This window comes from Podarcis melisellensis, assembly GCF_964234715.1.
Source record: "Podarcis melisellensis genome assembly, chromosome: 13".
Classification (NCBI taxonomy): domain Eukaryota; kingdom Metazoa; phylum Chordata; class Lepidosauria; order Squamata; family Lacertidae; genus Podarcis; species Podarcis melisellensis.
In genome coordinates, this window is record NC_138545.1 from 41,896,395 (window position 1) to 41,918,471 (window position 22,077).

Consider the following 22,077-nt stretch of genomic DNA (forward strand, 5'->3'; position numbering starts at 1 on the left):
GTCAAAAAAGAGTGAGTGTCACTTTGGCATAGCTGCCATTGAAAAGCAAGCTGTGGAAAGTATTGTGCAAAAGCTAAGATGCAGTTGGGACCTACTTTGAGTGATCTAGCAAAATATTATGATGGCATTCCAAAATATACTATGGAGAGTGTTTCGTTTGCACAGTGCATTCAGATCTCCTATTATGAGTGTCCTCAATACATAATTTTTGAGAGAAGGGGTGAGTGGGCATGGGAGGAAGGGTTGGGTTGCATATAAAATCTATGTCTGTTGGTTGGGAGAGCAAGGCAGTTCTAAGAGGCCCAAGTAGTACCTACTTGACCTTGCATTCTTTTCTCCACCCTACCGCAGGGCCTGTAAGACAGAGTTGTTCCTCCTGGCCTTTGGCTTGGAATCAGCCTGATCCCCTCCTCCTCTTTCCTTTTCCTTCTGTGATGGAACCCCTAATTGGGGACTTCCCTGGCTTTTTTCTGGTCCACATAGGACCGGTCTGGATAGTTGGCCTTGGTGAAGATTTGACGTTTTCTCCCCCCAAAGTTTTTGATCTGGGCTTCCACTGAAATGTGGCTGCATTTTAAGTTGTATTTTAATCCTGTTTTTAAGTTATATTTTAATCAATTGTTTTTATACCTGATGTTAGCCGCCCTGAGCCCGGTCTTGGGCAGGGTATAAATAAAATTTATTATTATTATAACCTAGGTTCACCGAAGTCACCGGACCGTCCACAGCGAGACCAAATTCATTGAACTCATCGTAGTTAATGACCACCAGCTGGTGAGTGCTACCAAGAGGTGGGTCCAGGCCTGGGAAAAGAAATTGAGATGGGTGTACTGTGTTGTGATTGCAGACCTCTTAGAATGGGTCATAGGGAAGGCAGCCCTAGAACACAGAAAGAAAAATAAGCCATCTCACCATAGGTACACCTGCCAACGCTGCTTCTTTGAGCAAGTGGAGAAACAGTGCTTAAGCAGGTCCCACTCTGTAACCTGATTACCCATCTCTTTTTTAAAAGGCATGGTCAGTTTGTCCTTTGTTGAGGTCTTTTTCCTCTACAAAGGCATTTGCAATTCATTCCTGCAGGATCAGTGTTGAGCACCATATAACCCAGTGACTTTACAAGCTAATGAAAATGAGTCAATAGCTAGAGCAAATCAGAGCTTCACACAAGACCTTAATTCAACAAAAGGTTGCAGCTGGTTTTTCACCTGTGGTGCGAAGCTGGGTTTGCCACTGGTGTTCCAGACTGACATACTAGCAAGTGAGCTTTTTGTCAGCCTGGACAGCTGCCATCACTGTCAGGAGGGCACCGCCCCTCTGCACCAGCCATTTCTGCTTTTTGTTCACTCTCTTTCTCCACGGAATCCAGATTACATCATCGTCAGTCCATTGCATTCCAGTGTTTTCAATATTGCCCTCCCACCTTTTTCAGGCCTGATTTGTGTATTAAATGCAATTACACTGCCAGCCTGTCTAGTGTGAATTGACAAATTTTCCAGTGCTATTGTGCCTTTAACTAGCAGCTTCCTTGTGACAGCTTCTGTGCCTGCTACTGCATCCAGTTCAGTGCAGCAGTAACATCACAGATGAATAGCCTCTTGATCAGTCATTTCCTGTTCCTTCTTGGGGAGTGGTAAACTACTGATTGCCTTAGTGGTGGAAGAGGAAAACAGTTATTTAAAGCATCCTCGGTTCGAATCCCCGCGGCGGGGTGCACTCCCGTTGCTCGGTCCCAGCGCCTGCCAACCTAGCAGTTCGAAAGAACCCCCGGGTGCAAGTAGATAAATAGGGACCACTTTCTAGCGGGAAGGTAAACGGCGTTTCCGTGTGTGGCTCTGGCTCGCCAGAGCAGCAATGTCACGCTGGCCATGTGACCCGGAAGTGTCTTCGGACAGCGCTGGCCCCTGGCCTCTTAAGTGAGATGGGCGCACAACCCCAGAGTCTGGCAGATTGGCCCGTACGGGCAGGGGTACCTTTACCTTTACCTTTACTTACCCCACCCAGATCAGGAACGGACTGATTGAGGGCATTAAGATTAAAGGCATCGGTAACACTGTGACTGTGCTGAACAGGAAGAGCAGAGGCTGCAATGTATTGGCTAAAGTATTGGAACTGGGACCTGCTCAGCTATAAATATTTGCATGAAAATGGTCAGGTTCAATCCCTGGTATCTCTAGATGGATCTAGGGGAGACTCCTGTCTGAAACCCTTCATAGCCCCTGCAAGTCAGTGAACTGAATTAGAAGATCCAAAAGCCTGTGTAAGGCCTTGTGCTTCAGAGCACTTCTGGTGATCAGGACTCATTTCTGATTAAACACCAGGATTTGGCCACTAGGGCAATCATTGCCAAATAATTCAGTGGTTGATTGCAGAAGAGCAATGATTCAGCAGCACTCAAAGGCCCTAGTGTGGAAGTAATCTAGGCCATTGCTTGGGGCTTCTTTTATGCATTGAAGGAAACTGATATCCCCACCCCCAGAAAGGAAGCGTTGAGTAGAAGGAGAAGCCACACATACTCACCTGACCACCGATGGCTGCTCCAGCTTCAGGGACTTCTAGCATGGGGTGACGTCCCTTTTTCCTATGTTCTGTTTCAGTTTGAGCAGCTGCGTCGCTCCGTACTCCTTACCAGCAACTTTGCGAAGTCTGTGGTGAACCTTGCTGATGTGGTGAGTACAAGGGTACATTACAACTCTGTCCAAAAAGGACCCATAACGGTCACTTCCCACTCCCCAAAAGATGAGAATTATCAAGGCAGGAGATACTCTGCCCCATGGGAAAGGATTCTATAGGGTCCTGCCAAGCACAGGAGCTACTCCCCATGCCATGATGTCCCAAAAGAAAATGAGGATATGAAGTATCAAGGAGGGAATGTGCTTTGCTTTAGATTTGATTTGGCATTGGGGTTGCTTGTCTGTATAGCCCACAAAGGCTTCTTTATGTCTGGGGAGGATGCTACAGGTATATGATGGCTAAGCCCCATTTCCCTTGAAGCAGGACCTCTGATTTTCTATTTCTGGTGCCCAGATCTATAAGGAGCAGTTGAACACAAGAATTGTGTTGGTTGCCATGGAGACATGGGCATCAGGGGACAAGATCCAGGTAGACGAAGATTCCCTGGAGACACTGAGCGAATTCATGAAGTACCGCCAAGATGCTCTTTCTGAGAACAGTGATGCTGTACATCTCTTCTCGTGAGTTTTGAATAGGAACCTGACTACCTTGAAAGAGGGTTGCCAGCTTTTCACTTGTTCTAGCTACTGTAGCTCTGCTTTTGATGCTAGGCTGATGGTAGGCTGAACGTTATTCATTTGTTCAAAGAACCCACGTGGTCACGAAATCTTGAACATCCCTGTCCCATCCTCCCATAACAGAAAAGTCCAAGGGGGAATCTTTAGGTATTAGGATGAATGTGCTTAGAATTCTCTCCAACTCCGATATTCACCCAAATGCACTCATCAAAGAAGGTTGGGGTGGAATTGTTGTGGATGGTACTGCTTTGCATGTCTCCTCCACAATTTATACCCATATGTGTTCTTTCAATACATGAATAAGGCTATTCACAAGTAACAATGCTGATCTTCACGTAATGAAAAAGTTCACTTGCTGATTTCTGACCATTACGCTTTTATACAGGCACAAGTTCAGGTCAGACTGGTCTGTGGCATCTTTAAGTGGCAAACCTTCTGGTTGCCTGGCAAATGGACTTCGCTGGTACTCTCCAGTGTTGTAGCCACTTCCACCTGCAAGTCACGCTGCAAGTTATATTTCTTTCTAGAGATTTCCCAGATATCATTATTTGAGCTTTCTTGGCAGGTGAAGCAAAATGGTACCTAGCAAGAAGTGAGATGCTAGAGCTCATAAGCTCTGTAATTTAATTAGGATACATTTTGCAAGAGGTTGCCTATGAAATCAAACTAGAGCAGAGCTTTCCCCCCTAGCATGATAGGCAAAAGAGCAGTTCTTAAATCAGTTAAAATTAGAATATATTGACAGACCATAATGAAACAAAACAGGGACAAACCTTCATTTCAGTCTTTGCAATCTAAAGTACAGTATTCCAGTGCAAATGGTATCTCCTTTTTAATGTGCATCTTGATAAAAAGCACGGGCTTATGGGTGCAGACTTTGGATTCTGGGTGCTAAATGTGCTCTGGGGTGGGAACTTTTGATTCAAGGGGAAGATCAAGGGTGATGGTGGAGGTGTTCATACCTTGACCAGTATGGCTCTCCCCATCTCTTCCTATATCCAGAGACCACGAACCGACATATGTGATTGCCTCTTTTCCACTACAGCCCTGAATCCATCATATCATCATCTTCATCATCATCATTTTTAATTTGTATACCGCCTTTCTATCTTACAATACTCAAGGCGGTTTACAAGCTGAAGAAACAAAACATGTACATTTTATAACAATCTAATGCAATACAAAAATGTGATAATAAAACATAACTTTAAAGTAGGCAACCTCCATCAAAAAAGTAACATTCAACAATCATTAGAATAGTATAAAATAATATCAACATATAAAAGTTAAACAGAAATCCACTCAAAAGTTACAATAATATCTAAACTATAATCAATAAAACAACGGCAAGCCACAGTACATAAAACAATACAATACACACTGAGAAGCAAAGGGTAGAGCAAGGCAGGTGGAAAGAGGCCTTGCCTGATGGAGTCTCTCCCCTCACAGTTCTTTTCCAGGCAACTGTTCTAGCTTGTAGTATGGGGATGAGCAATCTGTGGCCCCTCCAGATCTCCTTGGATTCCAGCTCCCCCCAGCCTCTGCTAGCATGGCCAATGGTCAGAGACTATGGGAGCTGTAGTCCAACAAGATATGGAGTGCCACAGGGCAGCCAGCCCTGTCGCAGTAAGTGAATAAGAGGGAAGCACAGACGTACTGGTCAAGACTACCCTTTCCCTCTCCTGTACAGTGAACCCTCCTCTTCTCTTCTTCTTCCAGCGGACACACTTTCAGAAGCAGCCGCAGTGGTACGGCATACGTCGGAGGAATTTGCTCAGTCACTCGAGGTGGAGGTGTCAACGAGGTGAGCGGGGCAGATACTGGACCTGGAATTTATGGGATGTTGAAAGTGGGGAACTAAAGCTGCATGCTCCTCCAACTCTACCGCTCTCAGCTGCCCAAGATATCTCCTAAAACTCCCCTCCAATTCTCTCCTGCTACCTCTGGAACTCCTTGAGCACCTCTATGATGCTACCTCTCTCTCGCTTTCAAAGCTTCTGTTTCTGGGAAGTCTTAGCCACAGAGATGAGGAAGCCGGGGCTCTCTAGATGCTGTTGGGGCACCTAGTCCCAGTCAGCATGGCCCATGGTCAGGGCTGGTGGGAGTTAGGAGTCCAGCAGCACCCAGAGGGTCACAGGTTCCCCATCTCCATTCCCCCACTCAGATAACGACTAGATTTTTGTACTTGCACTTGTTCACATTTATCTCTCATTTCTTTTTTTGACCTCTCATCTACATTTAGATTGGGGGATCCTTGAGAAAGGGGCGTGTCTTGTTTGCTTTCATTAGTCTGTAAAGCACCATAGACTGTTATGAGACTACACAAATAATTAGCATAGGAAAGATCACAAGCAGGTCTGACTATGCCCTGCCCTACCATTGGGTAGAGTGAGACAGCCAATTCTGGGTGTAATGAAATGGCAGGAAATTGCTAACTTGTTTAATTTAATTTATTTTTCCTGCCAGGGAAGGAGGAGAGGTGTTTGTGGGATTCTCTGCCTTGAGTACCAGAATAAGCACCTTGGCTGGCCTTGGGTACTGTGTACCTTGGCTTGGTGGAAGTGCACTGCTCAGCCTCTAGCTCAGTGTTTCTCAACCTGTGGGTCCCCAGATGCTGTTGGACTACAACTCCCATCATTCCTAGCCAGCATGACCAGTGGTGAGGGATGATAGGAGTTGTAGTCCAACAACATCTGGGGACCCACAGGTTGAGAACCGCTGTTATTGGACTGGCTCTGGTGCTGATCTTCCCATAGTTGAATGCCCAAGGGAGGCCAGTGACCTGGGCCACTTGATCTTTAAACTGGCCACAATAGGGGCAGAGATAAACCTGCTCAAAGCAGCGCTCCACAAGATGAGCCTTGGCTTCCTAACATGATGTCATCTTCTTTTCCTTCCCAAAGTATGGCAACGTGGGAGCAATGGCTGTAACGTTAGCACAGACCCTGGGGCAAAACATTGGAATGATGTGGAACAAGCACCGTACCTCTGCAGGTAAGTAGCTGGGTGTCAGACTGAATGGAGAGATAGCCTGACCTGACCGTAAGCAGGAGTCCACAGGGCACAGTAGACCTTTAAGCATATTTAGACAGAAGTTACACGACTTCAGACAGTCTTGAGCAGACAGCTTACATTAACCAGATCTGGAGCTCCACAGGCTTTTTATTCCAACTGATCATCTAATGCCCTATCCCCTTCTTGAAGAGTGGAGAGCTTCAAGGGGTAGCCCTCTGGTCTGAAGCATAGCACTCCATGGAATCTGTTCTCCCCTGGTACTTAAAGCACCCTGTGCTGCCAGGCTGGTACCAAAGAGTTCAAGGCCCCAAGGAATCTCACCTGGGGATTGCAGTTTCTGGGGGTCCCAGTTTTGAAGGCGGTGACTCATGGGCCTCATGACTGACAGCTTCAGCTTAGTATCAGGGCCCAGGTGTGGGTTCAGCACCTCAATAGCTTGCATCACTGGCTGTCCTGATGCAGCTGGTTCATCTTGCTCTTCTGCATCAGAGTTTGACTGCTGATCAGGGTTCAGATCATGACAGTAGGGAGCGATGACAGCCTCTGATGCATCTCTGAGAAGGGTGAGATTGCAAATATGTACACACTCTGATTTCTGAACTGGAGACATACTCTTAAAGCAAGTCTGATCTCCTGATTTTGCCTTAGCTGCTCAAGAGCTGAGCTTGCTAGATCAAATGAAACTGCACCATTCTGCCATTTGTCTGAGGTGTTACGCAAACAAATCAGTTTGCACTGTGTGAAATAGCTCCGCTAAATATAAATTTGGCCAATGGTTAGCTACTGGAGCAAAGGATCGGTCATCGAGCCTTGTTGGAGATTCTTAGTGCAGGTTATACAGACAGAATTGCTGTTAATGGGATGTATTGTCCTAAGACAGAGGATGGGATGAGTGACATCTGGGGATAATAGTCCTAGGATTCTTTGATTAGAACAGGGGTCACCAACCTAAGGCCTGTGGGCTGGAAGCGGCCTGTGGATGTCGTTTTACCAGCCCACGAGCTGCCCCCAAACTGGGCTGCCCGCTCCTGTGCTGCACTAAACCGGCACAGCGCTGCATGGGGACTCGCTTCTGTGGTGGAGGAAATCACGTCTGTGCATACGCAAATGCCAAAAATCGCATCTGCGCTGATGCTGAAAATCACATCTGCACAGACACAGATGCCGAAAATCACGGGCACGCGCGCGATCTGGCCCATGGAGGGATCTTCGCAGGACTGATCCTGCCCAGGCGAGATAAACCTTGCTGACCCCTGGATTAGAAGGTTCCATTTGAACAAATAGCTAGGGACTTTGGAGACACAAATTATAGGCAGAGAAAAGAGGGGGTCACAGAATATACCCCTCCAGTTCCTTAACAAGGCATCTCCTTCTTTTCTTATCACCCCATTTCTCTGCAGGTGACTGTCGCTGTCCCGACTCATGGCTGGGCTGCATTATGGAGGACACTGGGTGAGTGTGGGGAAGAGATGAGGCTCACCAAAGGGCGAAACTGTCGGAGGCGTGCTTCACTTTGCAGTCAGGAACAGCATCCTCATTAATGTGTGCCCATGGCTCTCTTCTCTAACCCACAGATTCTACCTGCCACGGAAGTTCTCACGCTGCAGCATTGATGAGTACAATAAATTCCTGGCTGATGGTGGGGGAAGCTGTCTCTTTAACAAGCCACTGAAGGTAAACCCAAAGCACTCATCTGCTCACCTATAGCCTACAGCCAAAGAATCTTCCGAGAGAATGCAACTCCATTCAGAACCGGCTGCCTTGCCACTTCCCGGACTCGATAACTTGGAACACATAAAACCTCCCATCTTGTCTGGATTCAGCTTCATTTTCTTTGGCCTCAGTCCAGCCCATTAATGCCTCCAGGCACCAGTCCAACACCTGAACGGCCTCTTCCGATTCACATGGCATGGAAAGATAGAGCTGAGTGTCGCCCGCATATTGATGACACCTCGTCCCAAAACTCCTGATGATATTTCTCAGCGGGTTTGTGAATATGTTAAAAAGCACCGGGGACAGGAGGCAGCACTGTGGGATTCCTCAGGTTCTGGAATCAGTAGAAAGCAGTATCCCCAGGCTCACACCTCCATGGCATTGGTTTGGTCCAGAAGGTGCTGTGGCCATCAAAAGCCACAGAGAAGTCAAGGGGTTATCAATCAGAGCGACCAAGGCAGTGTCCATAGAACTGACTTGAGATCAGAGTGAAATAGGTCCACACACTCGGCTTCCTCCAAGCATTGTCCAGCCACAATGTTAGGATGTGGCATGGGGTACATTCTGTTGGTGTTGCGAGTGTATGACTTGGGGTGACCCCAAAATTATTTGGGGATACATAGCTCAAGTTCTGTATTGAATTATATGTACATTGGCAAAGTTTCGTGTGGAGGCAGCAGAGATGAGATGGATTTGCATAGAAATGAAGCATTTGAGTCCGATATGGTGCTAGTGCACCTCAAAGACCACAGATTTCTAGTAAATTGGTGGCCCAGAGTTGCTTATGGGGTGCGCACTTCCACTGTCTTACTCATTTATGCTTATACTAGCAATTACTCTTGTGGGCCTCACACTCTTTTGACTGTGTCTTGTGCAAAACCACTACAGTGGTACCTCGGGTTACATATGCTTCAGGTTACATATACTTCAGGTTATAGACTCTGCTAACCCAGAAATAATACCTCGGGTTAAGAACTTTGCTTCAGGATGAGAACAGAAATCGCGTGGCAGCAGCAGGAGGCCCCATTAGCTAAAGTGGTGCTTCAGGTTAAGAACAGTTTCAGGTTAAGAATGGACCTCCGGAACGAATTAAGTACATAACCAGAGGTACCACTGTACAACCAACTCGAAACACACTGGGCTACGGCGGGGGTGGCCAACTTCCAAGAGACTGTGATCTACTCACAGAATTAAAAACTGGCAGTGATCTACCCCCATTTTTTAGGGGTTCAGGTCAAAGTTGTTCAGCTTTTTTTAGGGAGAGGAAAAGCTCCATTTTTAGGGGGTTTGGGAGGCATAAGTTGTTTAGCTTTGGGAGGGGCGCGCGCGCAATGTTTTTACATTATTTTGGGGTCAAAGCGAAAAAGCAACTCACCGAAGGATTGCTGGGGGGAAAACAGGGTCGGTTTGTAAACTCCGTCTTCCATTCTCCAACAAAGGAGGGCGGGGCAGGGAGAGGGGGCAGGGCCGGAAGGAGGCCAGCAATCGACTGCGATCGACCAAAACCTTGCAGGGATCGACCAGTAGATCGTGATCGACCTGTTGGACATCCCTGGGCTAGGGCATCTCTTCAGTAACATTATTTGGGGGGGGGGACACTAAAGTGGCACAAGTGGAAAGGAGAGACAGCCATGTGCTGGGGGCTAGTTGTGCTCTCTCTCTCTCTCTCTCTCTCTCTCTCACACACACACACACACACACACACACACATATATTTATCTGATGGTCAGAAGGGCATAAATTGGTTCTTTTTTATTTCTTCTCCTTGCTCCCTTCAGAAATCAATAGAAAGAAACCTGTTAATTCTTTTATAATGTTCAAACCCGGCAGCATCACCGTAGACATAGCTTCTTATGTTCATGAAATATTTGAAGATTGAACCCTGGCCATCTGCTGATGATACTTTTGGAAGGGCTTTCCTGGGCCGTGTTAAATTTTTAATTTGTAAACTAGATTGCTCCGTCATTGCAAGCAGCAGAGTGGAGAAATTTAGTTTATGGAAGGATAACTTAACAAAAAAATGCCGCTTCCATCTCTACTCTAACAGCAAGCCTCCTCCATTTCCATGAAATGGGGCCGTGAAATGGGGGAGGTCAGTTTTGGCCTAGTGCAAAAAGGAGGTGGGGGTAGAATATCAAGGTATACATGCAAAATGAGAAGATGGCTTGGAGGCTGCTAAAGATTTAATCTCTTTTATGCCCCCCCCCCGTTGTTACAGCTCCTTGATCCCCCTGAATGTGGTAATGGATTTGTAGAGGCAGGAGAAGAATGTGACTGTGGGTCTCTGGCGGTGAGTGTCATGTGGGGCTGAAACTGCCATGTGGGTGGAGGTGGGGTGACGGGGGGATGGCATTGCTGGACTTGGGCCTCTTACTCAGTCCTGCCTTCTGCATGCTTAGGAGCTCCTCATATTATTTCGGGAGGCTGGGGTATTTCAGGAACTTGCTGCAAGCCTCAGCATGGGCAGCTGACTGGGGCTGATGGGAGTTGGTCCAAAATATCTGGAGAGCACAGACTTGTGGAAGGTTACCTGCCATAGAGGGGGAACGGTAGATAGTGAGTGGGGGCAGAAAGCAGTGGTAGAGGTTAGGAAAACGGACGAGGCAAAGGTGAACACACATAATGGCAGTGTTTATCTTGTGGGCCCCAGACCCTGAGGTTACTGTGCCTTTAAGGGCAAGAAATTGTACCTGGAAGGTAAAGGTAAAGGGACCCCTGACCATTAGGTCCAGTCGTGGCCGACTCTGGGGTTGCGGCGCTCATCTCGCTTTACTGGCCGAGGCAGCCGGCGTACAGCTTCCGGGTCATGTGGCCAGCATGACTAAGCCGCTTCTGGCGAACCAGAGCAGCGCACAGATACGCCGTTTACCTTCCCGCCGGAGCAGTACCTATTTATCTACTTGCACTTTGATGTACTTTCGAACTGCTAGGTTGGCAGGAGCAGGGACCGAGCAATGGGAGCTCACCCTGTCGCGGGGATTCGAACCGCCGACCTTCTTATCGGCAAGTCCTAGGCTCTGTGGTTTAACCCACAGCGCCACCCGTGTCCCTCCTGCATCACTAAAGCACTGAGGTGGAGACTGGGACACATGGGAAAATTCTCTCAGTGAAAGCCTTGGAGGATCCTGGCAGTCTCCGGTCTCAGCACAAAGGGCACAGTTCAGAATTCAAGGCACCCATTGTTAGACAGGGTTTGTTCCAGCTCTGATCCAAAATTAACAGCTGGCTATTCTCTCTCTCTCTCTCTCTCTCTCTCTCTCTCTCTCTCTCTCTCTCTCTCTCTCTGCTTTGCCCCCTTGAAGGAGTGCTCCAAAGGCGGGGGGAACTGCTGCAAGAAATGCACATTGACGCACGATGCTATGTGCAGTGATGGCTTGTGCTGCCGAGGGTGCAAGGTGAGTGGGTGAGATTGGCAGCAGTGGTGAGGCGGGTGGGGGGAGGTGTTCCCACAGGCATAAGATCCACTCGGAGTCTGCTTGGCACTAGTTTCAAGCAAGGCACCTTTTTAAGGAACTCTGCAGCAGATGAAAAATCAGCTGTGCCTGTGGGCGTGCTGCAAACTAGGCCAAAGCACAGTGGGCACTGCCCATGTGAGGCATAAATTTTTATTGCACAATTGTCTGTGGTTTTCTACAAAATAAATCTAGGCAGATAAGGCATCATACATCACACACATATCATACACACACACATCATGCATGTGTACGTATGTATATGTGGCACACTCCTCTTCCAGGTCGTTAGTCTACTCCACAACTGCTTAGCTTCAGCTGTCTTATAGAAGCTTCTAGACAGGGACTGAACCCCAACATGTTGTGTTGTGTTGAAAAAGTCCAGCTCTAGGTATTACTGTGGATCCTAGACATGAGGTGAGTCTTTCTGCAACCACTTGACCCTTTGGGTGCTTCCAGACTGTCACTATTCTTGGCTAGGATTCTGTCACTCCCTGGCAGATTCAGGCAGTGGCGTAGCCTTGGGGGCTGGTGCCCTGGGTGCATTTTCTGAAGGATGCTTGACTAGGCACCCATACAACAGCCTCCTGTCGGAGCCTGACTCTGGAGCTGCAGAGGCAGCTTCCTTCTGTGCAGCTCCACTTCCAGGTAAGGGGAAAAACAATGCTGTCCAAGGTTGTAAAGACTGTGGAGAGAATAATTGGGTGCACTCTTCCCACCTTGGATCAAATCTATGCTTCCAGGTGCCATAAGAAAGCTACAGAGATAGTGCAGGATAGTGCACAGCCCGGAAATGATCTCTTTCAGCTTCAGCCTTCTGGAAGAAGTACAGGGTTATAAAGACTAGGACTAGCCGCCTGAGAAACAGTTTCTATCCAAATGCGATTTTGATTTTAAATGCAGTGTAAGGTAGTCTCTATGGGAGTATATTGTATTCAGTTATGGGGTATCAGAGTTTTCAGGGGCTAACCAGGCTGGGATAGTTGGGATAGGAGGCTTATTGGTTTTTGAATGTCTGATGTAGATTTTTTCAATTTCGTTGTTCCGTATGGGACAATGACAGTAAAGATTATCGTATTGTATTATAGCTCTGACCTGGGGTTGAAGTGGAGAGTCGGTGGCAGAGAGCTGCCGCCCCTCTCCTGGGTTGGGGCACATGCAGCTACACAGCAGCGGAGAGAGGCTGCGGGTGTGTAAGACACCCAGCCACGCCTCCTCCATCTCCCAGGTCAAGCCTGGCCCGAGGGACAGAGAGAGGTTGCGGGCACACAATGCGCACAGCCACGGGTCCTCCATCCCCTGGGTCAAGCCTGACCGGGTAGGTGGGGTGGGAGAGGCTGCGGGTGCGTGAGTGAGAATGCAAGGCAAGCTGCAGCCAGCTCTCTCTGTGCCCTAGCCCCCTCGGGGCATCCCCTGGCCCCGGGTGGTGTTTGGACACTCTCCGCCATTGGAATCAGGTTGCACAATGATAGTTGATTTGGTGGTCTTGCATGACAAACCCACTTCCCCCAAAGACTTTTTTGCAATAAGGAAAGTGTCAGGAAGATGCACTGGAATGTGTGGGATAACAGTGTCCTCTAACCTCCCTGCAATCAAAGCAGAAGGAATTTTCAATAAATAGCCGGTGTTGTTTTATGCAAACAAACCTGGATGAACATTCGGTAAACAGATGTACAAGCAACCGCAGGAAGTTGCCGTTGCTGCTATCATTATTCTTTTCTATCAAAAGAAGTGAGATCACGAATGCAGCAAGCCATGCTGCTCCAGGGAGAGTGCGGACAATATTTATCTTTCTGCATTGAGAATGGTCAGGAAAGGAGTGTTTGAGTAGACTGCGGAGCCTAGCTTCCCCTCGCCTCCAAGGCCAGCACACTGAGCAAGAACAGTGGGAAGATGTTTCTGCCTGTTCCCTTTCCCCACCAGCCAGTATTAAATAACCCTTTTGCTTCTTTCCCATCTCGCACCCTGCAGTATGAGCCGCGGGGTGTAACCTGCCGAGATCCCGTGAATGAGTGTGACATCCCTGAAACCTGCACAGGTGACTCCAGTCAGGTGAGATGGGCAAGTTTTTTGTGGGGTTTTTTAAAAAATAATTTTTATTAACCGACCAATCAAATCAAATTAAATCACATCACATAAATTCCGAATTACAAAGCCGAATTTTAAATTTTTGTTGAGGGGACCCATATTTCAAGTTCCGAAGGGGGATTCCGATCATCACCTTGCTACTGCGTTAATATCCAAATCAGTCCAAATAAAGTTCATAATTCTATCCAGTCTTATCTTGCTGTTTCCACATCTCATCTTGTTCGTATATATTTTTCTTTTTTCTTTATGATCTCTTCTGATAATCTCCTTAAGCAGATAAACACCCATTATAATCCTGTGTGAATTTTTCCGTTTGTCCAGTCCTCATATCAAGATAGTTTCCATATATCATCGCTTTCATGAATAGCAAGTTACCAGGCAAAGATCTGATCAGGAGGGATCAGGAAGATGCACTTCAGGGGTCCAGTCAAACCACCTTCCTTTTGAACACCAGGAGATGCCTCCCGCACCTCCAAGAACTGATTCTCCAGGGTTTTAATTTGGGCCAAATTCTGGCAAGAAGCTCTCTGCTAATCTGGATGCCCTATCCTCCGATCCTAGCTATGTGGAGAACTGGTTAATTTAGTGACTCTTGAGCTGTGAAGTATCGTTAACTGTTCTATATTGAAAACAAAAAAAAATTCCTTCCAGTAGCACCTTAAAGACCAACTAAGTTAGTTCTTGGTATGAGCTTTCGTGTGCATGCACACTTCTTCAGATACACTGAAACAGAAGTCACCAGACCCTTCTATATAGTGAGAAGGTGGGGAGGGGTATTACTCAGAAGGGTGGTGGGAATGGGTGATTGGCAGATAGCTGTGATGAGCCTGTTGACGACTCTTAACGACTGCAATAGGTCTTACAGGAAAAAGCAAGGGGTGAGAAGGTGAAAAATGGCTTTGTCATGTATAATGAGATAAGAATCCAATGTCTTTGTTCAGACCAGGTGAACCACCTGTTCTATATTGAATATTTATGTTTGCCTTTCCCCTCTCTCTGTATTTTTTTCTCTTTGCTCCTTAGTGCCCACCCAATTTGCACAAGCAGGATGGCTATTTTTGTGACAATGAACAGGTAAGGTTGGTATCTCAGCTTTGCACTTGGGTGTGATATCCCTGGCATTGCTGCCAGTGAGGGGCATAGCTGCACCCGTAGTCAGTTGCATCCATGTGCCTTTGCCATGCGCAGGCTGGACAAACCCTGGTCGGTTCCAGCACCAGGGAAGGAAAGCAAGGGAATGAATGTATGGTTAAAGCCGTTGCACCCACTGCCAGAGAAGTGTGCCTGTGCCTTTTAAGGGCTGCATAGCAGGTGGAAATTCTGCTAGGCACAATTTCTCCTAGCAGTGCATCACTGCCAGCTTCCATGAAATATTCACTTATAGGCAATTCAGAAAAGTACAAAAGTCATCTCAGTGTAGAGATTGACCCAGCCCACAGGAGAGCTCACTGCTAGCTCCTGTTAGAAATAATAATGTCCCATAGAATGGAGAGGGAAAACGTATCTTTGTAGAGGGGCCATATATTGTACGGCTTGAGAGTAGGGAGGAAATCAAGAGTGTGATGAGTCAAGTCTCCTGAGCATGACGCAGCTTGTGTCTGATTGTTATATTATCAGACGAAGCTGATCAGCAGTACACACCTTTATTTGTTTCTACTCCCTCCTGCTCTGAAAGCAGCAAGCTTTTCATGCTGGTCAGGCTCCCAGTGTGTTGAGATTTCCTGGGAATGCAGCTTCTTGTCTCCCTACCCATTAAGGTAAAGGTAAAGGGACCCCTGAGCATTAGGTCCAGTCATGGCCGACTCTGGGGTTGCGGCACTCATCTTGCTTTATTGGCCGAGGGAGCCGGCATACAGCTTCCAGGTCATGTGGCCAGCATGACTAAACCGCTTCTGGGGAACCAGAGCAGCGCATGGAAATGCTGTTTACCTTCCCGCTGGAGGGGTACCTATTTATCTACTTGCACTTTGACGTGCTTTTGCACTGCTAGGTTGGCAGGAGCAGGGACCGAGCAACGGGAGCTCACCCTGTTGCGGGGATTTGAACCGCCGACCTTCTGATCGGCAAGTCCTAGGCTCTGTGGTTTAACCCACAGTGCCACCGCGTCCCTCCCTACCCATTAATTTATGCTAAAGGAAGTTTCATCGGCTCCAAAAATGGAGAAAGGGAAATTGCCTGGGGAAATTCTAGTTTATTTGTAGTGACCCCAAATTATCCAGACCTCTGCTCTGTAGAATAGCTACTCTAGGCAACCTTAGTACTGCAGAGACCTGAGGAGCTGAATCTGCACTCCCAGTCCCCATACATTAGAGTCTTCTATTTGTCCACGGAGGCATATGATCAAGTGAGGATCTTGTGAACCTCTAACAACTCTGACTTTCTCCTGCGCAGGGCCGGTGCTATGGAGGGCGTTGTAAAACCAGGGACCGCCAGTGCAGTGCATTGTGGGATCGTGGTAAGTAATGCTTTTGGTCACTCAAATGGGTGGGGGATGCTGTTAGCGAAACCTGGTTTCATGTTGCCACTACATCCCCATAACATCAGTGGGTGATGTATGCTGGCAAAAGGGAGGCACTAATGGCCGGGGAGGATGTGCAGGTAGAACAGCTTTGCTCTCATTTCCCTAATGATGTGCATTGCTGATGCTTACCAAGAGGCACAGGGTACTGGGAGCTTTGGTGTGGTGTGGGTGCAGCAGTAGGACCAATCCCTGCCGGTGTGCCTGCATCACACCACACTCCCCATCTCTGTAAGTGACAGCAATACGCAGCTTTGGGAAGACAGAACAGCCACCCTACCTGCATAACCCCACCAGGTGCTCTTCCTGAAGGCTCTTCCTGTGGCTTTAAAAGGAGCAGGGCAAGGAGGATGTACACAGCTGTATCACCTCTCATGTTGATACCCACTCTGTTGCCCCACTGCTCTCTTTTGCTGGCAGTGGGGTACAACTAGGGTGAGAGGCATATTGTTTGAGTTCTGGCCAGGAGGTTATAGACCTAGCAACCTTAGCTGAAGGTGGTTAATGGCTTGAGTCAATGCGGGACAACATAAGATGATCCTGCGGCCATGCCTAGGTTTGAAAGGCTGATGAGGGATCAGCACCAGCAAATCACTGATGAACAGATAGCAATATCTTCAGCCTTCCCTGTCACTGCCTCCCCAAGAGATGCTAACATGCAAAATTTAAATGTGGGACAGAGGGAGAGAGAGAGTCTTCAAACTCGTCCATCTATAGGCTAGTTTCTCAGTGATACCCAGCCAATCTCTTTCTCTGGCTGGCTCTGATTCCATCTTGTATCCTGATTTTTCCAGTGCCAAGTCAAGAGCAGAGGGCAAGGGCTTTGCAGCGTTTCACAACATTAGTCTAATGAAATAGTCAGGGCTACGCCACAGCTCAAGACCAGACATGCTGTTCTTGTTTGGCACAATGTAAGAGGGGCTTAATTTGTAGTTAACAGTCTGGGTTGCTTAAGTTGGATGCTCTCTGAAACTGGCACTGACTTGCAACAAAGCTTTGTACCAAGATGTCCTTAGAAGGCCTCCAATGGACTTGCAAGCTCGGTATACCATAGTCCAGCTCCTTGTCCGATTGCAGACCTATCCACCAGCAGCCTCATTTAGGTTAACACTTGCAATCCAGATCACAGTTCACCACATGCAGAGGTGCCTGAGGAACAAATGCCCCTGAATGACTCAAGCTGCTGATATAGACCAGTAAGTGCTATATCCTAAGAGGTGTCTAAAATCATTGATGAGAACTTTCAAGGTAGGGATAGATCATTCTGGGTTTGTAACAAAGAGGAACGTTGAAACAAAATTTTAAAAATTCCCTCCAGTAGCACCTTAGAGACCAACTAAGTTTGTTATTGGTATGAGCTTTCATGTGCATGCACACTTCTTCAGATACCACACGAAAGCTCATATCAATTTTTTATTTGGTTTCGACTACGGCAGACCAACACGGCTACCTACCTGTAACTAGAAAGAGGAACGTGTCATCCACAAATAAGGGGAATAATTCCCTGGGATTCCATGCAGTCCAAAGCCTGCTTTTCCAAATTGTGAAAGTGGAGAAGGGCAGAGAGAAGAAAGCAGCATCTCGACCTCAGTCGCCACAATAGTGGCAGCAAAATATACTGTCATAATCCGGGTAAACTGTGGACTATTAAGTTATGAAGGTTTACCTCTCTGAGTGTAAACCTAAAACCCCAGATACCCAACCTGCTTTGCATTTGTCCTGCTGTTGTTACATAGGGATCTTATGATACTAGCAACATTTTTGGATGGGTAATATAAACCCCAAGGCCTCACCAGCTTTGAGTCTGGTAAAAAGTTGCGTTCCAAGGGCTGGGTCCATGGAGATCTTCCCAGTGTCACAGGAATAACTGAGTACTGTACTGCAAACTGCCCGTCATCTGAAGACACCAGCACCACCTTCAGACCAATGGTAGAATTACACCTTTCCTTGCAAAATCTTTTTGGAGCAAAACCCCCCAGGGTTTTTGGCTTTTGCTAGAAGTCCTGATGAGCAGCTGTTCAGAAGAGTAGCTCTGTAGAGAATGTAATGCTGGGTCAGGGAAGTATGGAGTCTATGTGTGTTATGTTCTCTGGTATGTCATACCTCCCTCTTCTTTTCCTCCCTGGGACTCAAGCTTCAGCTGAAAGGTTTTGCTATGAGAAGCTGAATGTTGAAGGCACTGAGCGAGGGAACTGCGGGCGCGAGGGGAACCGCTGGGTGCCCTGCATCAAGCAGTGAGTAATCTCAGATTTCGCCCTTTCCCAGAATGCACTGTGTCCCCTTCCCACAATGCACTGCACCAGACCACCACACTACCGCAGCTGCCAAGCTGGTGCAAACCCCCTTCTTTTCGTAGCTTATCTGGTTCTTTCTCCTCCCCCTGCACTCAGAGACGTGTTGTGTGGATACCTCCTCTGCGCCAACGTGACAGGTTCTCCGCGTATGGGCGAACTTCTTGGTGAAATCACCACCATGACTTTCTATCACCAGAAGCGTTATGTTGACTGCAGGTTAGTGGAGCCTCACAATCTAGATCCATCCGCAGTGGGGGGGAGGGTTAAGCACTTCCTCCCCGGGTGTTCTTTTCTCAGCAAATTAGCAAAGTGTGGCTGGCAGAGTCCTGCAGGCACACCGCCACAACTTCCATGTGGATTTCAGGTGTCTCTCACACAGTACATCATGAGATGCAGCAGGAGGAATTGTGAAAAGAAGTTGCTGGTAGGCCCCTCTCCCTCCCCCATTATTTCCACCAGCATTGTAATTATAGAGCCTTGTCTCTTTCATGTGTGGGAGCAATGAAGTATTCCAGCCACACAGTGGAACTATTCTTTTCCTCTCCTAGGGGCGGCCATGTTCAGCTTGTGGATGGCACGGATGTGAGCTACGTGGAAGACGGGACGCCCTGTGGACCCAGCATGCTGTGTCTTGACCACAAATGCCTTCCTGTATCTGCCTTTAACTTCAGCACCTGTCCAGGCAGCTGGGGTGGCCAGATCTGCTTTGACCACGGGGTACAACTTGCAAACAGTTCACAAGTGCCTTGCTCTTGGCATATGCTTACCAGTACGGTCTGCACAGAGGCAACTATTGAGCCATCTGCTCCAGTTTCTTTGGCTTTATTTCCTCCAGGGGTCAAGTCTTGGGGACAATGGTTTTGAAACTGGAGGGTTTTAATAATTATGTTCTATGAACATAATATGGTGTATTACGTGATGGCAAAATCAAAAGTGATGGATGCATTTCATTTATTTGAGAATAATCTCATTTAGAAATGGTCTCTCCCCACCATGGGGGAAAAGGCTAGAAAACAATGCTTTGGCTTCTTTTTTAATGTGGTTGGGGGATTTAAATTTGTTTTTCCCATTTCATCTTATAACTGTGTCCATGCCATCATAGGGGAAAGCAACTTGCTTCTTCTGAAAGCAGCCCAAGTGGGCATTTTTAGGATACTAATCAAACATCAGAGGAACATTTTCAAGGACCAAAGCATGCAGCTTCTTTGTTGGTTATAGGTCTGCAGCAATGAGGGCCAATGCATCTGCTATCCTGATTGGACAGGAAAGGACTGCAGTGTCTATGACCCCATCCCAGATCCGAAGCCCACAGGGGAGACAGAAAAGTACAAGGGTAAGTTTGCATGTCGAGATTCTCTTAAAGGTGACTAGAGCCTTATCTCATACACTTCCAAATCAAAATTGCAAATGTGGTGGTCCTTAGACCAACATGAGGTCATAGCAGAGACCCTCCTCTGTGTTCCCTCTGAAGATCCCAAAGCCCTTTCTCCAATCTGCTGTTGGCTTCCACATGCCTTGCTTTATTTATCACATTCTAAATTAAGGGAGGAATACAAAAACATCAAACCTTTGGGAGAAACCTGAGTACAGTGGTACCTCGCAGGACGAATGCCTCGCAAGACGAAACCGCGCAAGACGAAAGAGTTTTCCGTTTTTTCAGACGTACCGCAAGACGAATTTCTCTATGGGCTTGCTTCGCAAGACGAAATGTCTTGCGAGTTCTTGCGAGTTTGTTTCCTTTTTCTTAAAGCCACTAAGCCGTTAATAGCCGTGCTTCGCAAGATGAAAAAACCGCAAGGCGAAGAGACTCGCAGAACGGATTAATTTTGTCTTGCGAGGCACCACTGTACATATCACTACTTTTCATCAGTTCATCCTGCTCTGGTTCTTTTCTCCCACAGCTGTTTTTGGAAGACTGTCCCAGAATAATGCAGCTTCTTTGAAAGCCACCTCTTATTTTGGTTGTCAATCTAAATGTACAGATTAAAGCCACGTGTTCTGACACCCACCGTTTTCTTTAAGCCTGCATTTAATTATTTCTCTCTTATCAGGTCAGGAACATAGGGGGGAAGCTGCCTTATACTGAGTCTGAACATTAGTCCATCTAGCTCAGTATTGTCTACACAGATTGGCAGCATCTCTCCTGGATTTCAGACTGAGGACTCTCCCAGCTCTAGTTGGAGATGCTGGTGATTTAAATGGGGACCTTCTGCATGCAAAGCAAATGTTCTGCCATTCACCTATGGTTGTGACCTCACAATATGTATATATAGATATTGTCCCCTCTTCTTCTGCAGGTCCCAGCGGAACCAACATCATCATTGGCTCCATCGCTGGAGCAATCCTGGTGGCGGCTATCGTCCTGGGCGGCACCGGATGGGGATTCAAGTAAGCAGCGTCGACTTGCGCATGCTGTGCCGTTCAAATAGTGCGCCCCTGCACTGTATTGCCTGGAGGGGGAGCTCTCTCGCATGTTCTGCTCCAGGTGCCCTTTGCAGTGAGCTCCTTTGGTGCCTGCACTCGGCTCTGGGGAAGGGGGGGGCGTTGAGCTGAGGCATGTCCCACCCCCCCACCAAGTTCAGCTTTTGCCGTTTTTCTCAGGGTGGATTCATACGACCACGGTTTTCCGGTGATGTTGTTGTGGAAAGGCCGCTTGCTAACTCCTTCACTTGGTAGTGTAGGGAAGGCATGGGGGGTGTTCCTGGGGGTGGTCCAGACATCTGCCTGGACTGGAGACAGGGATCGGTCTTACCTGATAGATCGACACCCTGTGGCCAGTTCCTTCTCTGCAGAACCTTCAGTCAGAAAAGGAGGAGCCGGGGATTGATTTGAGAGCCTGGTTAAGATTCCTCCCCTGCCCTTCAGGAGACTCCTCAACCATCCCAGGAAGTAGCCGTCGGTGCAAGGGGAAGGGTGGCAAAGGAAGGTTTGCACATGGGGCTTATTGCCATGCAAAATGGGGTGCCGACTGGTAGTCTGTATCCACCCTCAGACAGATAGGGGTTGGCTGCAGCAGGGAAATGTGACAAGCCTGGGCTGCAGGCTTAGGGAAAGCAGAGAGAGGCACCAAGCCTCGGAGAATATCAATTGATGGAGGCCTTTTTGACTCCACCTCCAGCCCAGATGTGGCCACAACTTTAGAGAGCGTTTCAGGTCTGCTCCTGAGCCCACTTGTCAGGCTTACTCTTTAACCCTCAATGCATTTTGCACGGCGCATGTTATGGAGAACGGAAGGCACCCTCTTGTGTAGAGAGCCACACTGGGAGTGGTGGGGCTGGGGGCAGACTGATGTGGTGAAGCCCAGCTCCTGGTGCATGGGGGCACACCAGAACAAAACGTTCACCATGTATGATGTGTTAAAATTCCTTTCCGGTGTTACTTTGCTACCTGTAAAGGCAGAATATGAATTGGTCTTAGGGAGCTTTCAAATGGAATCGGTGACTGGGCTTGGGTACAGTGGTACAATTGCAGTTTTTGATATGCCATTAGCTTTCCCTCCTGAACCATTTCAGGCAGTTTTCCTATACTTACTGCAGCTGGAGCAGGATCTGTGTCCTGCCCCCGCATGAACATGTGGCTTGTAGGAGTTTGGGAGGACTGTTAGTGCTGTCATCTCCTACCCCAGTTCTTAAAAATCTGTCTTAGGAGTGTATGTACCTGCACACCTTGAACTGCCACCTGCATTGCTTTGAATTGGGGCCTTTGCATCCTCTTTAACTTCTGTCCATTGGCCTCTCACCTAACAAACT

General features: G+C 47.7%; 1 protein-coding gene across 5 annotated transcripts in view; it reads left to right on the plus strand.

Moving 5' to 3' along the window:
• The window catches only part of ADAM11 (ADAM metallopeptidase domain 11), a gene marked incomplete at its 3' end in the record, with an annotated part of 80,109 nt that overhangs the window by 45,082 nt on the left and 12,950 nt on the right, over positions 1-22,077 (plus strand). For 4 of the 5 annotated variants that reach the window (XR_014162169.1, XM_081883967.1, XM_081883969.1 and 1 more), the window contains 17 exons: positions 700-774; positions 2,595-2,666; positions 3,025-3,191; positions 4,968-5,052; positions 6,152-6,242; positions 7,664-7,715; positions 7,838-7,937; positions 10,195-10,266; positions 11,279-11,371; positions 13,400-13,480; positions 14,540-14,590; positions 15,908-15,971; positions 18,169-18,268; positions 18,425-18,544; positions 18,877-19,045; positions 19,547-19,661; positions 20,626-20,716. Coding sequence is in view for 4 of the 5 variants with exons in the window: in XM_081883967.1 (XP_081740093.1) it covers positions 700-774; positions 2,595-2,666; positions 3,025-3,191; positions 4,968-5,052; positions 6,152-6,242; positions 7,664-7,715; positions 7,838-7,937; positions 10,195-10,266; positions 11,279-11,371; positions 13,400-13,480; positions 14,540-14,590; positions 15,908-15,971; positions 18,169-18,268; positions 18,425-18,544; positions 18,877-19,045; positions 19,547-19,661; positions 20,626-20,716 (1,598 nt within the window). Of the gene's footprint in view, positions 1-699; positions 775-2,594; positions 2,667-3,024; positions 3,192-4,967; positions 5,053-6,151; positions 6,243-7,663; positions 7,716-7,837; positions 7,938-10,194; positions 10,267-11,278; positions 11,372-13,399; positions 13,481-14,539; positions 14,591-15,907; positions 15,972-18,168; positions 18,269-18,424; positions 18,545-18,876; positions 19,046-19,546; positions 19,662-20,625; positions 20,721-22,077 lie in introns of those variants that run through there. The other variant, XM_081883970.1, reaches the window with a different exon arrangement.